Source organism: Poeciliopsis prolifica, unplaced genomic scaffold (genome assembly GCF_027474105.1).
Source record: "Poeciliopsis prolifica strain line A6 unplaced genomic scaffold, Auburn_PproV2 SCAFFOLD038, whole genome shotgun sequence".
NCBI lineage: Eukaryota > Metazoa > Chordata > Actinopteri > Cyprinodontiformes > Poeciliidae > Poeciliopsis > Poeciliopsis prolifica.
In genome coordinates this window covers 1,442,856-1,463,967 of record NW_026562413.1, presented here as the reverse complement: position 1 = coordinate 1,463,967, position 21,112 = coordinate 1,442,856, and the positions used below count along the sequence as shown (strand labels likewise).

Genomic DNA, 21,112 nt, shown 5'->3' with positions numbered 1-21,112 from the left:
AAGCAATCTTTAGTTTCCTTGTATTTTGCTTCGAGCCATTTCCAGAGAAAAAAGTTGTTTGAAAGACATAAAATAGAATTTCAGCATCAAAAAAGTGATTTCCAAAACAATTAGCCGAGAACTTGCTTCACAATAGGCTCCTCGGGTCGTGCATCAAGGGTTTGCTGGGTTTATTTTATGTTCAATGAACTGCATAAGCTATCATAGTAACAACTTTTCTGTTTACGTTTACACTTTACACATCATCAGTAATTAGTGTTACAGTAATCTAACATTAGAAATGTTACTGAGGAGACCATTTTTAGATTCAATAATTAGCTAAATGACATTTTGTTTGGTCTAATTACATTTCTTCAAGATTATACATGTAAAGCTTGAAGGAAAGACAAAGTACAGACACATGATCTGTTTGTTTCTTTGACTTAGATGGGAAGAATAAACATTTTGTTGCGGCAACTAATTTTTATATGTAAACGTGTTGGAGCAAAGTCTGCAGAGAGTGACGTAGATTAAATGAAAAGAAGTGATCTTTCCCCTTCAGTTACTTTCTGGGAAAGGACATCGAAGAAAACAATTGTTTTTGCCTCAGAAACTTTAGGCTCACAAATTTCACCCACGGCCACCATAACAGTCACAATACTGACTCCGCTAGTGATGTTTGTCATAGCTGTGGTTTGATCTGTGTTGTGTAATCACTCCCTCAGTTTTGAACTGAGTGATAAGTCTGGAGCGATAAGTGTTACCAGCAGAGACAGTTGTTTTTTGGTGGGGGTTTTTTCTGGATAGTTGTTCCCATAAAAAAAATGTCTTTGTCATGCTCTGCGTTCCTTGGCAGCAAATCATTTTCCATCCAGGTTGATGGCTTTCATTTCACAGATGTGTTGCAGTAAAGGCTCTGCTGGTGTCGGAAAGGGGTTTATGGGATTGATTATTTGCTTTTAAAGCAATAAAAAGCTGATTATTATGATTCAGAGTTTTCTGTCTCTAACATAGAATGACATTTGACCTGTAAGGACTTTTATTCCAAGCCATTAATCTGCTTTTGGTTCTGCTCAGTATTTGGAGTGGAGTTCTTGGTAATAGCTTTCTGTTACAACAAAAAGCTCCAACAATGTTTATTTATTTAGTTTTTAATGCTTCACCTGAAAGTGTTGCTTTGTTTATTATTTCTTGGTATGGTAATAGGTCTGGTTGAAGTGTCTGGTAAGATTTTGAAGAGTACTTACGTCCCAGCTAGTTGACTTCTACAACAGGCAGATGGTGAGGAACCTCTGTTGCATTGTGATTAGACTATTCTCAATTTAACAAAAATGTACATAAAGTTCCCACAGTAAAGACCGAAAGGTCCAAATTTAAGAGCTGCATCCTTCGAATGTTGCGTTTGTTGATAAGCATTTAAAATTTATTAGCGGTTGGAAAACAAACAAACAAACAAAACGACGAAGACTCCTCCAAGCGCGGCCTTGAATGTTTTTTTTTTCCTCCAGATTGATGAACAGGTCTGGCGTATGCTCTGGGGATCAGCTTATCCCAAGAAGCATTGCGGGCCAAACGTGAGATTTTTGTTTTTGTAATAAAAGTGGATGAAGTAGGAAAAAAAACAAAACAAAAACCCCCCACAACTTTAAATATTAGTATTTTATAAAATCTGGCTCCACTAAAATAAAAAAAAAGTTTTGTCATTTCAGTTTTTAAGTAATAAAAATTGATCAATTGAATAATGTAATAGATAAAAAGGGATTAACTGAAAGTTGTAATTTTTTTTTGCCATATTTCGAACTGAATATGAAGGTAGACTGTTCAATTTTACAACCTGAGTTTTTCCTGATATAATAATGCATGTGTGGTTTGAAGAGTGCAGTTGTTGCAAATCAATTTTGCATTGCGCAAAATAAAAGCTACTAACCATTCCTATATCCAAAATAAACTTTTGATGTTGATTTACCGTTTCTAAAACCAGAGAAAATAATAATACATTTAAAGGATCAGCATTTTGGGTAAAATGAGACGCCACGTCATCCATGTTGGTTAAATGCAATGTTTAATATTTTGCAGCACTGATTATTTCCGTAAAAGATTAAAAAATAGGTGCAACATCACCTATCTTTCAACGCTGAGTACATACAATGATATAATGATCTGAAATTTTATGTATTCATATATATGTTCACAGATACTCCATTGTGCAAGAAAGGATCAAACACACATTTCCAGTCTGGTGCCTTCTCATAACCTCCCCTACTGTAAAACTCGGATGAGTCTGAGCTGAAACGTGATGAAATAAACCCTGATGTGTACATTAAGTCTCTCGCTGCGCTGAGAGGAACTTGATCCGGATTAGTTGTGGTATGAATAACATTTGCATGAGGAAAAACAGCACTCCCACTGAATTCCTCATGTTCTGTGAACCCCATAAACTGAGCGCCGGACATCTCCTCTCATATGGGTTTGAAATTGCATAAGACGAAAAGTGAAAAAAAAAGCCATTAGTTTTACAGTCCTTTCCCCCTCCTTCTCCTTTCCTTCGTTGTTGTCTTCCTCCTCCTCCTGTTTTTACGCCGGCCTCTCTTACACAGTTTCAATCTTTCTTCTCTGCCCCCTTGTCTTCCGGTTTTGAATCCAGGAAGAAGTCGTTGCAGGCCACTGTGAGGGCGCCCATCAGGATGATGAACTCTGTGAAGTCCACCTCGCCGTCGTTGTTGGCGTCCAGGTCGTTCATCACCTTCTCCACGGCTTCGTTATCTTTGGAGCTCTGTTAGAGACAGAGTTAATAACATTAACTTTTTATTTTATTTTTATGTGTGTGCAGGATCACAAAGCTGCACAGGCTTGTCAAAACTTGCACACGAGAGTATAAATGTGCATACCTCTACTTGTGTCACACATGTTTGCAAATGCACTCTATCTTTTTCTTCACAACCACATATTTATCTTGTGAGACACTCCACACTCACCCCTAGATAACTCCCCAGCTCCTCCGTTAGCAGCTCCTTCAGCTCGCCCCTGCTCAGGGTGTACTTATCGCCCTCCTTCCCCGAATATTTGTGGAAGGTTTTTATGAGCATCTGCATGGCACTCTCCAGGTTGGAACTGGGCTCCTTGGACATGCTGGAAGGTGAGGTGTGAAGTAGAAATCATTAAACTCTTGTATTAAATGCCCGCTCCAGCCTCTGATTGCCATGTGTGGACACATGGCAATCAGAGGTGAAGCAACCTCAAAGATGAAATGACGGAGGGACAGGTAGATTGATGGACAGGAGGAGTGTGTGGTCACATTTTGGAATAAAGCTTAGGAGAAGCTTTACTTTTGCTGAACAGTCTTACACACATTGTGTCCGGCATCTTGGAGCGTCTTGTGCTGGACTCGTGGGGAGACTGTGCACACACAGACACAGACAAGTCACTGTCAATAATGTAAAGATGGGTCGTTTGAATCCAAGCAACTGATGCATGCCATTCGTCTGGTTATCTCTCTTGTAGGTTGCTCTGGTAATGCATGTAACGCTGTTGTAAAACACGTCTCCGATGTGACACCTAACACTTACATAGAGAAACTAAGGAGGCGAGTAACCCGAGGTGCCCGTGCAGAATCTACCAAGCCATTCCCATAGATGCAGTCATTGAGGTGACCTAAAAAATACGCCTAAATTTGCTCTACATGGCAACTAAACTCTTATCATCATTGTGCAGAATTCTTAAGTGTTTAGGTCTTGTAATATTGTTAATAGGCTACAACGTTACCAAAAGAGATAATTAAGCTCTTAAAATATTTGTGGATAGTTTCAAACCTGCAACTTCAAACATCTAAACATTATTTATACGAATGTTTCTCAAGCATTTGTAACGTAGAGTAACGTAATAGTCACCAAAAGAGACAAGATCTCGACATTTTTGTGCAGAATTTTATCTACTCTGAACAACATAATGCAAGTTAGTTGGAAATATGTACATCATATCACCAACTTAACAGTTGCACAAATAATACTTGTATGCAATCATAATTTCAGCCTGATATCAACAAATAAGTCACTTTTAATGTTCATTTTGTTGAATATGTTTTACACATCTTCCATAGAAATGCTGTTTAAAGGCCCATATGTACATAAAGAGTAGTTCTCTCTATAGGCTGCAAGAACAAAATGGCTGACTTCTTTTACAGGTTTGGGAGTTTTGATAATTTTTTCTTGAAATATCAACTTTTTTTGCGCAGTATCTAAAAGGGATCTATGAGAAACACACAACAGCTCTTTAGCCAAGTTTTTGTGAAGTATGAAGTATCCAGGCTTTAACTTTATTCTTCGTACCTTGAGTAAAGCAGAAATATTTCTTTCTCTTATATACAAACATATAATGTATAAAATATAATTTTTAAAATAAATACATGATTACAAAAGGCTAAAAGAAAAAGAGAAAATTAGTAGATTTTTCTTTTCAAAATATTCAAACTGTTATATTTTTAGAAATGAGGGCTTTCTTATAGTTATTTCTTGCATTAAACTGCTGTCAGTTACTGACAATCAGGCCTGATTAAGCTGCTGAGGGTTCAACACAAGGCTGGCTATCTGGAAAATCTATATGGTCAGTCGTCTCACTGGCTGACACGATACAATAGATGCAGATCGTATCTGCAACACAACACCGGACCTTCGGATAATGGACATACACTTAATGATGAAGTAGTTCAAGCTGAGGGATGCGACCAGGTTGGTAATTTGCCGAGGAAATGTTTTGGAGGAGATATTGAGGTATAAGCTGTCTTATCTATCAGTTTGCTGTCATTGTCCTCTTGTCTGTTCTCCAACAAACCCCGTCTGGACCTGTCCGGTTATCTACTTCAGCTGCACTGAATAGTTTGCAAGAAACTCTTTTATCAGCGGCAAAGGAGAAAGTCAAGAAAAGCAGCATGTCTCTGTGTCGGTCTTACCTGAGTGCTGATGGAGGGCCTCCTTTGTCTTCAAAGAGCAGCAGGGTACAGAGCCAAGGCAGAGATGGATGGGGAGAGAGTCTGCCAGTGGCTTAAATATCACCTGCTCCTCTTCTCCCTCCTCCCGCTCCCCTAAACTTTATCACCCCCTTTAGACCTGAAGGTGTCCTTCCTCCCTTCTCCCGTTCCCCTCAGGTAAAAAACATGGCAGAGTATCCCTCGAGCAAGCATTTATGTTATCTATTGGGATCTTCTGCTATAAAACAACACAAAGTGTGGCATGATAGTGGAGTGGAAAGACAAGAAACAAAGGTCTTTCAAAAATATTTTACATATAAAATTCTGCAAAATATTGCATACGTTTTTTATTCATCCCTGTTTTCTCAAACTCAGCCAGAATTGGGAGGAGAAAATCTCAACTGGACGGGTCATTCGGACACTGCAGGGTTATAATAGTTTGGGATTTTTTTTTGGTTTAATCTCAAAAAGTCACATTTTATTGTGACTTTTTGCTTGTCTAATTAAGTTAGTTCTGATGAGTTTTTAGCTATTTTTTATTAGGCATTACTAGTTAAATATTGTTTCGTTTTAGTTCCTTTTTATTAGTTGCATTTGCATTTCTAGTTTTTCATACTTTGGTTAATTTTCAAAAGGTCAATGTGTTGCATTGTGATAATTTGTACATCAATTGGGTAATGAAGACTCAACAAAATTTTTTATTATTTGATAAAAGAAGAACATTCCTGCCCTCAACTGTCACAATCTACAACAATTTTGAAGATTATTTTTTTATTACTATGAGTTACAACATTTATTTTCCATTTGTGATCCGTGAAGTATTTCTGAATTTGAATCCATGTTTTTTCCTGGGAATTAAATATTCAGATTGATTTGCAGTGTTACTTTGCTACACGGCAAATAGGGAAATACATAAATATTTTGTTTTTTTATTCAACAAACTTTTAGGGGCATTTCTGGAATAAAAGGTCAACTTATAGCTCTTGCTTTGACAGCTTTTCCCACCAGGAGGCCCTACGGCCCTCTTGGCTGAATCTATTATTCATTTTCTTCTTGCAAGTCTTTCATTTTGGCTGCGTTTCTTGTTTTATAAGCCAACCAACAAGTCGTGTCTGACTTGTTAGTGTGATTTTTGGTCTTCATGTTCCTGTTTTTTCACTAATATTCTCAAACAAACCGCTGAGGCCTTCGGAAAGCAGCTGGATTCATAATGAGATTAAATAACATGCAGGCAGTCTATTCACTAATTCGATGACTTCAGAATGCAGTTGGTTGCGCTGCATTTCAGAAAAGGATATCAGAATAAAAAGAGCTGAATGTAAATTCACACCACTTGTTTCATATTTGTTAAGAATTTGAAAACCAGGGAACTTTTATGTTTAGCTTTAACTTGGGTAAGCATCACATTGTGTTGGTCAGTTAAATAAAATCTCACTAAATATTGACGTTAGTGTCTGTAGTTAAAGTGTGAATGAACACGCCACACATTGAAAACATGTTACGGTCACAGTTTTATTCAGTTTTATTCTATTCTAGCCAGTATGGAGATTATAAGCAAAAAAACAAAAACCGATACAGCGTTACATATGAAATAAGAGAACAGTAAAGCTCACTGGGCATGACAGTGGACTGATGCAAGTCCTTCTGCCGAAAACACACACACACACATACACACTCCTAGAAAATAAGTAAGGCCTGCACGGCATCCTGGGAAACATCCCACTACCCCAAACATTTTGACTCCAGAACCCAGAAAGACACATTCGTATATTTATACACACTTGCTGCTCCAGTTTGGGGATTAATTACTTTTATCTTCGTCGACTGCATCTGAGAATGAATGAGAGATTTATTACGTGGCAATGCAAACACTCTGTGCTGCGCTCCACTTCCAGTATAGTAATCATTTAAAAGCTGGGTGGACTTTTGTTGTGGGACACAAAAATAAAACAGCATCATAAATAGTTAAAAGGACGATGGGTTCAAATGAAGAATGTTGATTATAAATCATCTCCCAGAAGATGTTAAGGCTAAGTGTGCTCACATTAGGCTGGAGTCCAGTGGTTGTGCAATTTGGTAAACCATCTTATGTACCTTAACCAAACTGTCACAGGCCCATAGGAGGTGGTGCAGGAGACAGATCAGTCCCAAAAAGTACCAACATGCATTTAAAAAAAGGAATTCATTTCAATAAAGATGTTATAATAAAATCACCAAAAAAGTCCAGGAAGTTTGTTAAAGGCAGCAGGAAGCAATGTGGACTGTGAGCGTAAAAGTTGCACCGCGTTAGTGTAAATGAGAGTATTTACAATGGGAGTGCCTCAGTGAGGCAAGGTGATCACATGATCTGTGCTTATTTATCTTTCTCATTTTCACTTCAATGAAGTGCTGCCTGCTCTGACAGGGAACAGTGTAATGTTTTAGTAGTGCGTGGAGGAGCAACAAGCTGCAGAAATGCAACATTTGGTACAGAATTTGGTACTTTGGCACGTAATCGCTGCAGTGGTTAAATGATGAGTTAATACATTTTAAAGTTAGAGGTACAGAAGAAAGAAAAACTTGAATGGCAGTGGAAATGGTTGTGAAATGGCTTTTTAGGCAAAAGGTAATACGATACACTCAGTGTTGTTCCTTGATTTCAAGAGGCACAACCACCGGCAGGCATGATGAGCAACCCCATATCCAGGATTACTTTCATGAAATTGTTTGGGTCTTTGGGCGTGTTACTCATGAAAACCCTAATCCAGTAATTTCCCAATGACAAATGCCCTCAGGATCCAGTTGCAGGCCGAACAGGGTGTTCAAAAGATACAAGGGTGGGATCAACAAAACATAAGAACAAACAGCTGCAGTTCAAACCATCACAGTTTAGAAAATAAAGGTCAGACTGTAGCGTTGCCAAGTATTTGAAGAAGCAGGTCACTATTAACCAGCTCATCTTATTTCCAATAAAATTCGTTTTTAGGCTCCTTGGTGGTTTGTTGCAGCCGTTTTTCTTTCTACTCATATCGGGGGGATAAAGTTGCACAAGCACCTTTTCTAACCTGGCCTGCTGATCCCCAGCCCACTCCCACAGGACTATTCTGGGCTCCCTTTTTGACCTTATTGGTCCTTTCGGTGTAGATTCCCTCTCAGTGACTTAATTATTTAACCGAAGGTCACACCCAACGCTTCAGTTCCCAGTTAATGTCTGAATCTGACTTAAGGGAACACACTGAAGGAAACAGACAAAGAAAAAGTGAGAAAAAGAAATATGGCAATGAGGAAACAATTAAGATAAGTATGCAGAACTTAAACGAATGAGTTTGTTTATTGTGTTGTTAAATTAAGCCACATCACCGGCTTAGAGAAAAATACAAAAAGTGATGTAAGTGCATCCAATAAAGGAACATTTGGACATGTTACAGGGACAAATTGGACATAAACAAAACAAAAAGTCAATTTCTGGGGAAAATGAAGCTAAGCTATATGTGCTACTTCCTTTAAAGTCAAAACTGAGATAACCAACTTTGCTGCAACAAAGTAAAAAAAAAAAAAAAAAAGTGGAATTTGTGTACAACTCTTACGATGGGATTTAAAGCACCAGAACAGAAAACACATCTGATTTTATCAAAACTCAAAATTTTTACCTTCCAAGTAAAATGAAACGTGACATTAGCCCATGAGAGAAGTGGAAAGTAGCTATTTTGTATCTGTCTTTCTACTTCTGCTAAATGTATAAGCCAACTTTAAAATCTTCTTTGTATCTTTCAATTTAGTGTCAAGCTACTGAATATTTAAAAAGCGTATTTACGTGCACCAAATACAGAAATATTTTCAAAATGAACAACAATAATATGCTATCAGGGTATCGAAGAAGCTAAGCCTGCATGGAAATACAGCTCTCCTTACTGTTAGCTCCAGAAGCTAACATAAAATTGTGTTTGTATGGAATAAAAACATTGATGACAATGTAATCAATAAGATTTACCGGTGCCTGTTAATTTTATTATCATTATTATCATTTTTAATGTTAAATTTGATCAGAATCAAGCGTTTGGTAAGTTCATTTGATGTACATTTTAGCTAGCAAGTTCCCAAAACGTCCCGTTATTCCTTTATGTTAGACATGCCTGGCAATGTGATTGCTGGCAAAGTATTACAAAAGAACTGTTTCGCTCTACTGTTAGTGGAAAAGTGACAGAAAGTGAAAAATTTCCAGATAGAGAATGCATGGGTGGATGGAAGGCCTTATGATTGTAGTGGTGAGTTAAGATATTTCAGTCAAGTGTGCAGGAAAATCATAGTTTCCAGGGAAGCTTTCACATAGATACTGCATGCACATTAAAGTGAACAACTGCATGCTGTCATAGTACACCATCATAATGAGGTAGATGTGCTATATAGTGGGATGCACATCCTGTACATATAAACATAGTGGTTAAAGTAGTACAAAGCTACTGTCATGTACATAATCATATATATAGAATAGTGTTTCTGTTGTGTTTAAACTGTTGTATTTTAATATATATCAAAATGGTGGCTTTCCAAATTATTTTGGAATTAATGTTATGTTTCTCTGCAGGGTTGATTTCTGTAGTGTGATTTTGGTGAAGGAGTGGATTGTCCCCTATGAAGACGCCTCTTCTGTCTTCTCCGCTTCGACCTCCTCCTCCTCCTCTGCAGCAGCAGGCGACTTCTCTGTTGGCTCCTCTGCTTTTGGTGTTTCCTCAGCTTTTTCTGGCTCTTTCTCTGTAGGTTTTACCTCCGCCTCTGCCGACCCTGCTGCTGCTGCTTCCACCGTAGTTGCCTCTGGCTTGGTTTCCCCCTCCGCCTTTGCTTCTACCTTTACCTCTGCGTTTGCATCCGCTACCTTTGCCTCAGCAGTCGGATCTGCCTTTGTTTCGTCGTTTTCTTTTGGTTTTGGTTCCTCTTTTGGCCCTGCGTTCTCTTTTGGTTGTTCTGCTGTGCCATCAGGGGAGCTTTGCACCGCTGGTTGGGATGCATTGTTTTCTGCAGGTTCCTCTTTGCTGAGGACACGCTGCTCACTGAGCGAGCAGGCCAGGTAGCCTATCAGCTTCATGTATTCCTCAAAGCCAACCTTGCCGTCAGAGTCAGAGTCTAGTCCCTGGCTCATATTGTTGATTGCTTCTTTGTTGTCTGCACCCTACAAGTTGGACATACACAACCATAAGTCAGTCAACAGTAATAGTGAGCAAAATAAGCCAATGCTCTTGATTGACACTTATCAGTCATAACATAGGCTACCTTCACATAGTAGGTAAATGCAACCCAAACTCACTTTTGTGCTGCTTTTTCAACCTTTATCTGGATTTTTCACAGCAGCCTGAATGACTCAATTCCGATCTTTTCACCTCCTGAGAAATTCAATTTGTGCCATTTTCATGTTTGGTGCTAATTTGGATACATATCTGGCTCTTTTTAAAGCATTTGTCTGAATGGTCATGCCGCACTTTATCCAGCTTTTACGTCATTGATGTGAAACATGCGTCATGCAGCATCAGAAAAAGCCAGACATGGTAAATCTGAACGTAAACGACTGAAAATTAGAATTATAAACGTATGAATGACGTTTGAGGCTCTGAGACGCATCACATCACAATCCCACCACTTCACATGTGAACAAACATTCCTACTGAAGTTGCAGTCGGTGCTCCACAAAAGGCTGTGCCGTTGGTTTTACTTTCTCTTTATTATCCTGCTTTTGTTGTTGATCTTGTGACGATAATGTTGGTTCATTGCTGAACAAACTTTGAAATCGATCCATAAACGGCTCCTTCCTTGCTGTGCGACGTCAATAGTCTGTCTGCGCATGCAGGCCACTTTGGGGCTGTAAACCGTTCACACAAAAGCCTCATTGCAATCAGGTTTAATTAGCAGTATGAACAACCACGCAAGAATAATAATAATAAAAAAAAAAATCAGAATCAAGCTTCAAGACCTCCTGTGTGAACGTAGCCTTAGTTATTTTTGGAACATTTTCTGAGATTCATCCACTACTTTCACACAACGGTTTGACTAATATTCACAAATTTCAACTTAGAACAGGTGAGTCTCATAAAAACTTTTTTATGAATCAGTTGCATAACAAACTCTTCAGAGAAGTTTGCTCTGACCGAAAGGATGTTGCCGAGCTGGGATGAGACGAGGTTTTGAAACTCTTTCTTTCCTAGACTCTCTTTTCCTTTGGATGACTTCAGGAAGGTTTTCACCACGGCCTGGATGGCGCCCTCCATGTCTCCCCTGTCTGGGATAGAAGAAGACACATTCATTAGGGAAGCAGATCAGATTGATATCTATCAATCTTTCAGTCCATTTGTCTACGTTTGGTCTGAAACTTTTTAAACCTTTCAAAACTCCCAACAGGAGCTAAAACACAAACGGTAAAATTGGATGTGCGATTGACCAAAACAAACAGCTTTTAGTTAAAAGTTTGAAAACCAGTAGGATTGACCAGTGACCAGACTAATGAATACCAATAAGAGCTTATTTTTCTCTGCATTTTCAACTGAGCTGTGTGTGAAACATTTAATGAGACAATCATCAGTAGTGCAAATAAACTGTTTATATGCAAGGCAGTCATTTTGTAAATTATGGATGCAGTTAAGAAAACCAAACAAGCAAACAAAAAGAAAACGTAGAATTTTGATTTCAGGCCTTTTAATTATTTTTTACATTTTCCAATGTTATAACTTCAAGTCATAATTTGAACACAAACAGTGCCGTGCAAATGGATAAGATTTTTTTTCTCTTTTATTTTGTGACAAAAAAAAACTTGCTGTGCAACTTTCTGTTTTAAAACATCTGCAAAAATACCTTGAAGACCAAGAAGACACTTTCCTGAAATCGTTTGGGAACCACTTATCTTGATAAATATTGAGTTTTAAGTCATATTTTTTCAGACGGTGCATGTTCTGAGAAAACTGAAACCAAGGATCCCTGCAAAGTTTTTTGTTTCAGTTGTCAGACTCCTGAGCTGCGGTTAGGGACGAACAGTGACGTGAGATAAGTGGAAAAGGTGAGAGGGAGTCTGACTGAGAGACGAGCTGTGATGGACAATGGCGGCTCTGATCTTTGATAGGTCATCTGATCTTTCTAAACTGGCAGGTAAGCTTGGATTACCAGAGGGATTACCTAGTCCTTGTCTGCCCTTCTGCCTCTCTCCCTCTCTGTCTTCCTGCCCGAACCTCGTCGTTCTCCAAGCTTTCCTCCGATGCACAGATAATCTTCACGTGTTGCACAGACTGAAACTAGCCAGTCAGGGCGACACGTTTGCGGGAATTCCTCTCATTGCTCTCTGCGGAGATCACTTAGACAGGAATTTACAGGCTGTGCCTCCGAGCTCGCTTTGCCCCGAACCACAGAGACCATGTTCATTGAAGGCAAACGCGCTCGGCAGTCAGTTTCGGTATTCAAATGCTGCAGAGCAAATAAACAGACTGTTGACTCTTTGTTTTAACAAGGATGCAGCAGAGCTTGCGCCGCGCATAGACAGCATGTTGACATCTACGTTCCTGGTGTGCATGTCAGGCTGAAAGACAAGCAGTTTCCAAAGCGCACATTAAATATTACCAGTTAGTGTCGCTACGCCGATAGAATGACAAGGACCCATGAGCTGTTCAATCTAACATTTCACTTCTCTCTTTTACGTTTTTTAAAAAAATGTTTAACACCAGCTCATTAACCAGCAGCCACCATTTAGAGTCTCCTGTGTGACCCATCAATTACACGCTTCACTAGTGAGCCAACACCAGGGCTTGCCTCTTTAATTTTTTAATTAATCTAATTTAATAAATTGCCAGGTCAAGTTTACTCGTTTGGTCTGGCAGTGGAGTCGGAGTGAAGTGCTTCAATATTGACGCAGTCGAGCTGGAAGGGATGAATCGATTTCAATGGAAGTTTGTAATTTATTGGTAGTTTCTTTGCAGCTGCAGTGACGTCATGTAGCAGATTTGACCCGTCAATATGGATCTGTGAAATATCACAATCACATCAAACTACTTGGATCATAATTGTTGGTTCTGAAACCAAAAGTAGTAACACAGTCAGGGTTTCTGTTTTTGTTATATGTGTATCTTTAAATTTCAAACAGATTTTTTTTTTTTTAAAAAAAGAATAAACATTCTGATTCTTTATTGAACTTCTTTTTTAAGCAACCAAATGGTTTAAGTTCATGTTTTCAAAAGTTGACTGATGTGAATTTGATCATTTCTTTATAATTGCCAAAATCACAGTGTTCCCAACTAACCAACAACAACAACAACAGTGTCAGGTCTGTGCATGAAATACAGAGAAATAAATTCTGACTGCAAAAAGAAATGTTTAAAAGTCCAGTGTGTAACTTTTATAACAAGTAAAAAAGTTTTAACATATTTGTTAAACTGCCACCATGTTGTGACAGTTTGTTATGAGACAGATAATCTGTGAAAAGATCACCTAGCTGGTATTGCCGACTGAAGGAAAACAACCAGTCAGAGCCAGAGGGAGGGCCTTAGCGCTGTCAATCAAACTCAAGAACTCGCTGCTAAATGTGCTAACGGTGGGGAAACATCTTATCCTCACAGGAAAAGTGTTTATCTGCCGTCATTCGTGGCCATGCTAAATAGATTTAGCATTCATGACAAGCTATGCTAGCTAAAGCGAGAGGAGAGGGTGGAGTGAGCAGCGCTACAGGGAGAGGTGATTGACAGCCCTAAAACTCCTTCTGACTTTGGCTGGTTGTTTCTATTTAGCACTGGGAGAACGCAGAGAAACTGGATTTCTTTTTTATCTGTCTCATAGCAGACAGTTTCAACAAATATGTAAAAAACATCAATAAATTTATTCTAAAAATTACATACTGTTGCTTTAAGAAGGTTTATAATATTATTTACCAAAACCCTCCTCCTCCCCCCCAGAAATAGATACACATAAACATAAGTTAGAAACAACCATTTTGTGTTTTGGTATTGTAAGCTTTAGTCTTTGAGGCAGGGCTGCACTGTACTAACACACTTTGATGCTGTAATATCTGCAAAGTATTAAAATATTGGTTATGATTAACTCTTGTGCAAGTCTTTTCAATCATCAAGCTGCCTCCTGCTGTCCAGGGGCTCATGAAACTTACTAACCTCTACCTGAGTTTTAGCATGGGGGCTGACAGAGGGAGAACATGCTCAGTGAAATATGTCAAATATGTCACTAAATATTGTGAATATTTCGTGAAATATTGTCTTTTCCAGTTACAAGCTTCTACAGCATCCAAGAAGGTTTTCACACTTTGCAAATTGGACACAGAATAAAATGACCAAGGGCTCAAGAGTAACCAAAGTAATTCCAACACTTAAAGTGATCCTGAGCTCAGCTGGGACTTTAGGGGACTTCTTCCTGTGCCGGACACGCCCTTCCAGCCCTGAGTACACAGGGGCCACACACACACACACACACACACACACACACACACACACACACACACACACACACACACACGCACACACACACACACACACACACACTGCTGGCTCCTTTCCATGAACAAGTATAGACAAACATATTCCTCACACTCAGAAAAACTCAATTCATTCAATGTCATTTACCTACTCCTTCAAGAAAAACAACAAAGAAAACAAAACAAAACGCAAAGCAAAAACACAACAGCGCAAATAATTCAACGCAAAGTCCTACAACCGGGAGTTTCGCGTTTCGCCGCAGAGACCCGGAGGGGGAGAGATTGGGTTTCAAAAAGAAGAAGAAAAAACAAACGGATGAACGTGATACGGTCCGTGCGCAGAGTAATGACAACACTACCGCTGGTGTGGCATGAAATATTAACAGAGGAACAGGTCGGGCTGCGGCTATAAACAGTCCCTGCCTCCCACCCAAGTCAAATCCACGCGTCCGGACCCGCGGCTGTGCGTAAAGGACTCATGATTGACCAGATCGATTGGTTTAAAAACAATCAAATAAATAACAGAGAAAAAACTTGACGCAAGTTGTTGCTCTCGGCTTCCTGGTCAATAAGGTAAAAGTTGTAACACCCGTGGGGTGTGTTGGGTTCAGATCACCTGGATTCTGCAGCTGATCACTCAGATCAGATCCATATTAAAATATCTTTAAGTGAATCTGATATGGTTGTAAGCTCAATGAGAAATAATTATTTTTTTAAGCTGCAAATGTAGATCAAAAAGTTGGATTTTTTAATTTCTTTCTATTAAAGCGCAACTTGAGCCGCAAATCAGCGGCCAGTGAGCGGCTCCTGCAGTTACACAGCAGCAGGGATCCATCCAGCCTCTTGCGGGAGTTTAACGAAACGTGGCAACAGGAGAGAGAGGGGGAAAAAAAGGAAAAAAGTAAAGAAAAAAAAACCCCGCCGCTCCCACGCAGGGAACACTTTGAATAAACCAAAAGAAAAACAACCAAACTCACCGTTTGCGGTCTGCGGGAGAAGATAACTGTGCGAAATGTGCGCCAAAAGTGACTTTCGCAGCTCTCCTCCGCCTTTTTTTATCTGCGCTGCTTTGAGCCCTGCGGACTTGCCAAACTAGTAGGACTGCAGAATCTCTTCCGTGATTTGGGCTCGTTTTTTTCCCCCCCTGTCCTGAAAAGTCTCCCCCCCCCTTTTACAAGTCAAAGGGCGTGTACCTGGAGAGTGGGAAGGAGGGCAGAGGAGTGGAAGACAGCGACCCTGGAGAGCAGGAAGGGAGCTGGAAATACAGGCAGGGAAATACACTCAAAGTTGGTTTTTCTCATTATTTCGTTATTTAGACGTTTCTGGTTGTTGTTGGGCTGATTGGCCAGCTGTTTGGGCGTCATGCGTGATTTCCTCAGAGGCAGGGTGGATGGGGTGACGTCATTTCGCTTTTTGAATCAACTTAAAAAAAAACACAAATTATTAAGCCACAACCCTTTAAACTTTATTTTGAGTTATGAGAATGCATTTCAAAACGTGTAAAATGGTGAACTGCATTAAAGCAGAACTGAAATGCACATTTTGATCTGAGTGAGTTTTTTCTGTCATATTTGTTGGTTTAAGAAATAAAATACATTTTGTCACATCAGACCAACAAACATTAATATGATTTATCAGGATTTTGTGAGAGACCAAAGGAGAATGATACACAGCTTTAAAAATACAACTTAGAAATAAAAATCTGCTTTAAGCCGCCAAGCCTTTTAACTCTGATGCCCCTAAATAAAATTCAGCACACCCAGATACCTTTATGTAGGCCATCTAATTAAGAGATTCCACCTGTTCTGAATATAAATCTGAATATAAATCCAGCTATTCTTTCAGATATTTAAGTAACATTAGTGAACAATGTTTTTTGAAAAACAAGAAATATTTCAGGTAGTTTTATGCAGGGTTAGGTTATAAAACAATACGCCAAATTTGCTTAATAATATTTCTGGCTATATTATCACATATAAAGGTAACAAAATAGGTTTTTAATATATATTTGCAAAGAATTTACAAAATAGGAAGTTATTCATGTTGGAACAAGCAATACTGTTTTTGCAGTCCAGCTTCTATTGTTTTCTGGCCTTAAATAACAGCATACATGTATTAAATTAAATATTTATTGTCCCACAGTGGGTAAATGGAGCTGTACCAGCAGGAAGTTATTTTTTTCAGCAGGAACAAGAAAGTTGTCAGTGTTGATGGAAAGATGGAGCTAAAACTTGTGGAAAAGTTCAAGGGTCACGAACACTTTAAAAGAATCACTGTATTTCAATCAGGTGCTGTGAAAATACAGTGGCCAACTTTTAGTCAGCTTAGATTTTGAAGACAAGCGGATGGAACAAACTGGAATATGTTTCATGTGGATTTGTTCTTTTACAGCCATGTAAAAGATTTACATCTGCAGATTTTATCTCAGTTAGAGAGGCGTGGCTTAAGGATTTAAATGAGACAGATGCTTATCTGAAGAAGCAGCCGCACTGCAAAAAACACAAAATCTTACCGAGTTATTGGGTCCAGTTTCTAGTGAAAATCACTCAATACGCTTTAAGTATGACTAAACTAACTTACAAGTAACTTTTCAGCACTCTATGGGAGCTCGTTTTAAGTAAATAATTCCTTAAAAGGTGCTAGTTATAAGAGAAATAATCAGCCAGTGCAACAAGACGTTTTAGCTAATATGGGGAAAATGTCTTATTTTACTTTTTACTCAGTATTAAGGAATTATTTACTTAAATTTCTTGCAAGTTAGTTTTGTCTTATTTCACGCGTACGTAAAAGATTCACATTAGAAACTAGACCACAAGTACTTGTTAAGATGGTGTTTTTGCAGCGTGCCTGCAGACAGACAGACAGACGTTCCCATTTCAACCGTTGCAGTGACTCATCTGACCATCCATCCGTCCCTCCCACGCCCACATTGTTACACGATGAGGGGGTGGAGGGGGGTAATTTGGATACAAAGGTCACATTTACCTATCGCGCTGAGAAAAGGCGCAGTCTCACAGTCAGGCCAGTAGCAAATTAAAACAGGCCCACAGGCGATTAAACGGCAGGGGAGCCTTCCTGCACACATAACTCTGTCTAGACATTAGCGTTAATGCTGAAATGACCCGATAAAGGAAAACACAAGAGGATGCGTTTGTGTCGCTCGTTGCTGTCCTCACTGCAAAAACACAAAATTATATTACCAAGTATTTCTAGAGCAAATATCTTAGTACAGCTGAATTGAGACAAAAACTAACAAGTAACTTTTCAGGACGACGGGAGATTGTTTTAAGTCAATAATACTTTAATATCGGCAAATAATTTCACTTATAACACTGGAAAACGTCTCGTTACAAATGAAATGATCTGCCAGTGAAACTGGCACTTTTTCATCGAAGTTGAGGAATAACTTCAAACTAGCTCCTGTGTCTTTATGAAAATTTACTTGTAAGTTGCTTCATCTTATTTTAAGTGCACGAAGATATTTGCGCTAGAAACTAGACATAAATTCTTGCTGTGTTTTTGCAGTGTGGATCATAAAGCTATGCAACAGATAGCTTTATGCAGGACGGCTGCAGACTTTTTAAGATTACAAGCTCTTAAATCACTGCAGCTCCAATCTGGGTTTGCTGGAAGTCGTATAAAGCGGTGAATAAATGACAGCCGAGTCCAAGTTGGTGGTTCAGAGTTAAAAACAACAAAAGCTTTAATTCAAAGTTCCTCCCATCAAACAAATGGTTAACTATGCAGCTACACATTTGGCTCTGGCACAGAGAGATAAAAGACATCAGATGCCCTCTCTCTCCGTCTGCAGCAGGAATCAACCGAGCCGACTGGGTCGGGTCGACTAGCTGAAGCCTCCCTGTTTGCTCGCCAGTTTTCCAATCAGCTGCCAGAACTCGGAGAAGGTCAGCTCCCCGTCGTTGTTTTCGTCAATGGAGCTCATGAGCTGGTCGATGGAGGCGGGGTCACTGGCGTTCTGCGGGCGATCACAGATGAGACGCAGATCAATATGAAGCAGGAACCGAGAAACTGAATTACTTTACGATACTCAGTTACACTTTAATGGGTGTCAATAAGTTGTTGGTCTTTTACTTTATGGCGATCGCACACAGAGGTTTTTAAAGATAGAAAACGTCTTCCTAGTTGTAAAGCCTGGCTCAGAGAACAGACTTTAAAATAATTCTGTTAGTTTACAGCAAAATTAGAGCCAAAACATTTGGTGCCGTTATATCACTCAGGTCTTCTGCTCTACATCCCCAGAACCAGAACCAAACATGACGAAGCAGCTTTCAGCTTCTGTCCACCACATTTCTGGAACAAATTTACAGAAAACTGCAAAACAGCTGAAAAACCGAGTTCCTTTAAATCCAGAATAAAAAGACACCTGATTAGAGTTGCCTTTGATTTATAACAGCTGGAACATTGATCAATATATTTTATGTGTATTGATAATCAATGATGGCATTTGCCATGATGTAACTTGCATCACCAAGACACTTTTTGTAATCTTAAAAAGTCATGAACAAATTTCTGTCAGGATTTCTGACGGCTTTTAAATATGGAAGCTCAATGTTGATTTATTAATTCCAAAGCCAGTTCTGATTTATGTTTTAGATCTCTGGATTAAACCTAAACTACGACCCTCAGAATAAACTGAATCGGTTTGGACAGAGCACCGGCCGTATGCTGGACAGCCACAGTCATTTTGACACCAACGTTGAGCCCGAGAAAGAATCTTCTACTCCAAAGTCCGAAACGTTTGACTCGGTACATAGACTGAATAAAGGTTTAGGATTTAAATGAGACAAAGATTCTTGCTTGTTGGCCCAAACAAGGAGTAAAAATCCAAGGACACTGTTACAAGGGGGGAGCATCATGCTGAGGGGCTGTAATAATAATAATAATAATAATAATAATAATAATAATAATAATAATAATAACGACATAACTTCACCTCTCATCAACAACTAGATGTTAAAACTCAAAGATCCCAAACATATCAGAGCTGATTCTGGAAAGAGAAACCAGGAGCTTTTTGATGGCATGTGGTCGAATTAAGGGACATTTATTCAAATATTAGCAGCGTATGTTTATCCTCTAGCCTGTTTGTTCAACTTTGACCCAGAGTCTTGCCCTGTTCACCTGATTCTTGTTTTTGAAATTCACTCCAGTTATTTGATGCATCATCCTCAGCAAAAAGATCCATTCAAATGCATAATTAGCACAAAACCTGCATCACAATCAGTGACATGTGGTTCTAATGGGAACCTCATGTCAGCAAGAACAGGAAAAGGAAGTTCAACCTGAAACGACTGCAACACTTAAAAGTTAATTGAGCAAGACAATATAATGTTGTAATAAAAAATAAGTCCTGTTTTACAACGAGGAGACTGTAATTACTTTCAATAATTTTCTCATGAATACATTGTTCAACATATTTAGTGAAGTGATTTTGGCCACTTTCTATAAAATAGTTTGTGAAACAAGGCTTCTTTTAACCTTGTAAATAAAATGAAACTAATGAAGAGATTATAAATAAGACAATAGAAGCTCATGTGTAGTACAATATTTAAAGCTTTTTGTGAAAATGTGTATGTTTGCATCAATATTTTTGTACTTTTGCAGCTGATATGTAGGGAATTGCTCAAAACTGCAAAAGTAGAAGATTGCACAAATATTTGTTTTTGTAAAATACAACTTGGGAAAAAAAAACAAAGAGCCCACTGATCTGAATCCCATTAAAAACCTCCTGGTTATTCCACCAAATATCGATTTCTGGACTGAATTAAAACACTAGTATTGTTGTTTCTAAACTAATAACTTGTTTTCTTTGCTTTTTTTTCCATTATTTTGATAATTTTTCATTTTCTGCTAATAAAAACTGAATGTTTGCTTTGAATTTCAGTAGTTCATAGAAAAAAAAGAACAATATTCATTTTACTCAAACATTAACCTATAAAAACTAAAGTCAGAGAAACTGATCATTTAAGTGGACTCTTCATTTCTTTGCAGAGCTGTATTCAGAGCCTTCAATGGTGGATGATAAACAAATATCAGCAGAGAGAGAGAGAGACAATAAAAGCAACTGAAGAGACAAACCTTGACGACGTTGGGAAGCTGAGAGGTCACCAGTTTGTGAAACTCGTCTTTACTCAGCGTGGAGGAGGATCCCTCATTCCCAGCGTACGCCTTAAACTGGGAGACGATGGTGGTGATGGCAGCTTCCATGGTGACTTATGCTGTGAATAAACCAGTAAAAGCTAAGAATGCATTTTTATATAAACCGGAATAAGCAGCTGATGTGTTACCGTGACGAGTTCAGGCTGAGAAGTGGCAGAAGGTGCGAAAGGTCCTCTCCTCTTCGTCGCTGTCCATCTCATCTCTAAATATATGCGCCTCATCTTCATCGCCGCTGCACACATCAGCGGAAAACCCCTCATCGTCACTCCCCTCCTGCCCTCATCTCTGTCGGATTTCCATGACATCAAACAAAAAAGAAAGAAAAAAAGAAAAAAAAAAGGAACGGTGACCTACAAGAGGTCACGGCGGATCCTGACGACTGGACAAAACGCCGCTTGAGTTTGTCTGCAGAGATAGCATCAGGCGAGTCCAATCAACTGACTGAATCGTGCATTATAAGCAATAATTAGTTTATACAAAACATGACTCAAATAATGGTATCGAGGTCCAACACACCCTCTGTTGTCTTCAAAAAACAAAGACAGAAATGATGCTTCTTTACG

The 21,112-nt window shown here is 38.9% G+C and overlaps 3 protein-coding genes across 4 annotated transcripts; all 3 read right to left on the bottom strand.

Moving 5' to 3' along the window:
* Positions 1 to 2,024: 2,024 nt before the first annotated feature.
* Positions 2,025 to 5,038, bottom strand: s100s (S100 calcium binding protein S). Of its 2 annotated transcripts, XM_055053840.1 has the most exons (4): positions 4,925 to 5,038; positions 3,329 to 3,375; positions 2,955 to 3,108; positions 2,025 to 2,752 (listed from the first exon to the last, which is right to left on the bottom strand). In XM_055053840.1, the coding sequence occupies exons 2-4, from the start codon at positions 3,340 to 3,342 to the stop codon at positions 2,579 to 2,581; spliced, it is 342 nt and encodes a 113-aa protein (XP_054909815.1). In that variant the 5' UTR covers positions 3,343 to 3,375; positions 4,925 to 5,038; the 3' UTR covers positions 2,025 to 2,578. The 2 variants fall into 2 exon arrangements, with proteins under 2 accessions (XP_054909815.1, XP_054909816.1); XM_055053841.1 differs by lacking the exon at positions 3,329 to 3,375 and having other exon boundaries at positions 4,925 to 4,990.
* Positions 5,039 to 6,436: 1,398 nt separating this feature from the next.
* On the bottom strand, positions 6,437 to 15,501 carry s100u (S100 calcium binding protein U). Its single transcript, XM_055054002.1, has 3 exons — positions 15,347 to 15,501; positions 11,059 to 11,189; positions 6,437 to 10,088 (listed from the first exon to the last, which is right to left on the bottom strand). Exons 2-3 carry the CDS (start codon positions 11,176 to 11,178, stop codon positions 9,552 to 9,554), a joined length of 657 nt encoding a protein of 218 aa, XP_054909977.1. The 5' UTR covers positions 11,179 to 11,189; positions 15,347 to 15,501; the 3' UTR covers positions 6,437 to 9,551.
* A 2,539-nt stretch (positions 15,502 to 18,040) lies between these two features.
* On the bottom strand, positions 18,041 to 21,022 carry s100a11 (S100 calcium binding protein A11). Its single transcript, XM_055053835.1, has 3 exons — positions 20,678 to 21,022; positions 20,469 to 20,608; positions 18,041 to 18,345 (listed from the first exon to the last, which is right to left on the bottom strand). The coding sequence occupies exons 2-3, from the start codon at positions 20,595 to 20,597 to the stop codon at positions 18,214 to 18,216; spliced, it is 261 nt and encodes an 86-aa protein (XP_054909810.1). The 5' UTR covers positions 20,598 to 20,608; positions 20,678 to 21,022; the 3' UTR covers positions 18,041 to 18,213.
* Between the last annotated feature and the right edge of the window lie 90 nt (positions 21,023 to 21,112).

What these genes read in the sequence shown, in the direction of transcription:
- s100s (XM_055053840.1), bottom strand. An exon ending in AGCTGGGGAGTTATCTAGGG is followed by an intron (nt 2,753 to 2,954) that starts GTGAGTGTGGAG and finishes TGTCTCTAACAG; the next exon opens with AGCTCCAAAGATAACGAAGC.
- s100u (XM_055054002.1), bottom strand. Translation starts at nt 11,178, where the DNA reads ATGGAGGGCGCCATCCAGGCCGTGGTGAAAACCTTCCTGAAGTCATCC. An exon ending in AGCTCGGCAACATCCTTTCG is followed by an intron (nt 10,089 to 11,058) that starts GTCAGAGCAAAC and finishes TCCAACTTGTAG; the next exon opens with GGTGCAGACAACAAAGAAGC.
- s100a11 (XM_055053835.1), bottom strand. Translation starts at nt 20,597, where the DNA reads ATGGAAGCTGCCATCACCACCATCGTCTCCCAGTTTAAGGCGTACGCT. An exon ending in AGCTTCCCAACGTCGTCAAG is followed by an intron (nt 18,346 to 20,468) that starts GTTTGTCTCTTC and finishes GATCGCCCGCAG; the next exon opens with AACGCCAGTGACCCCGCCTC.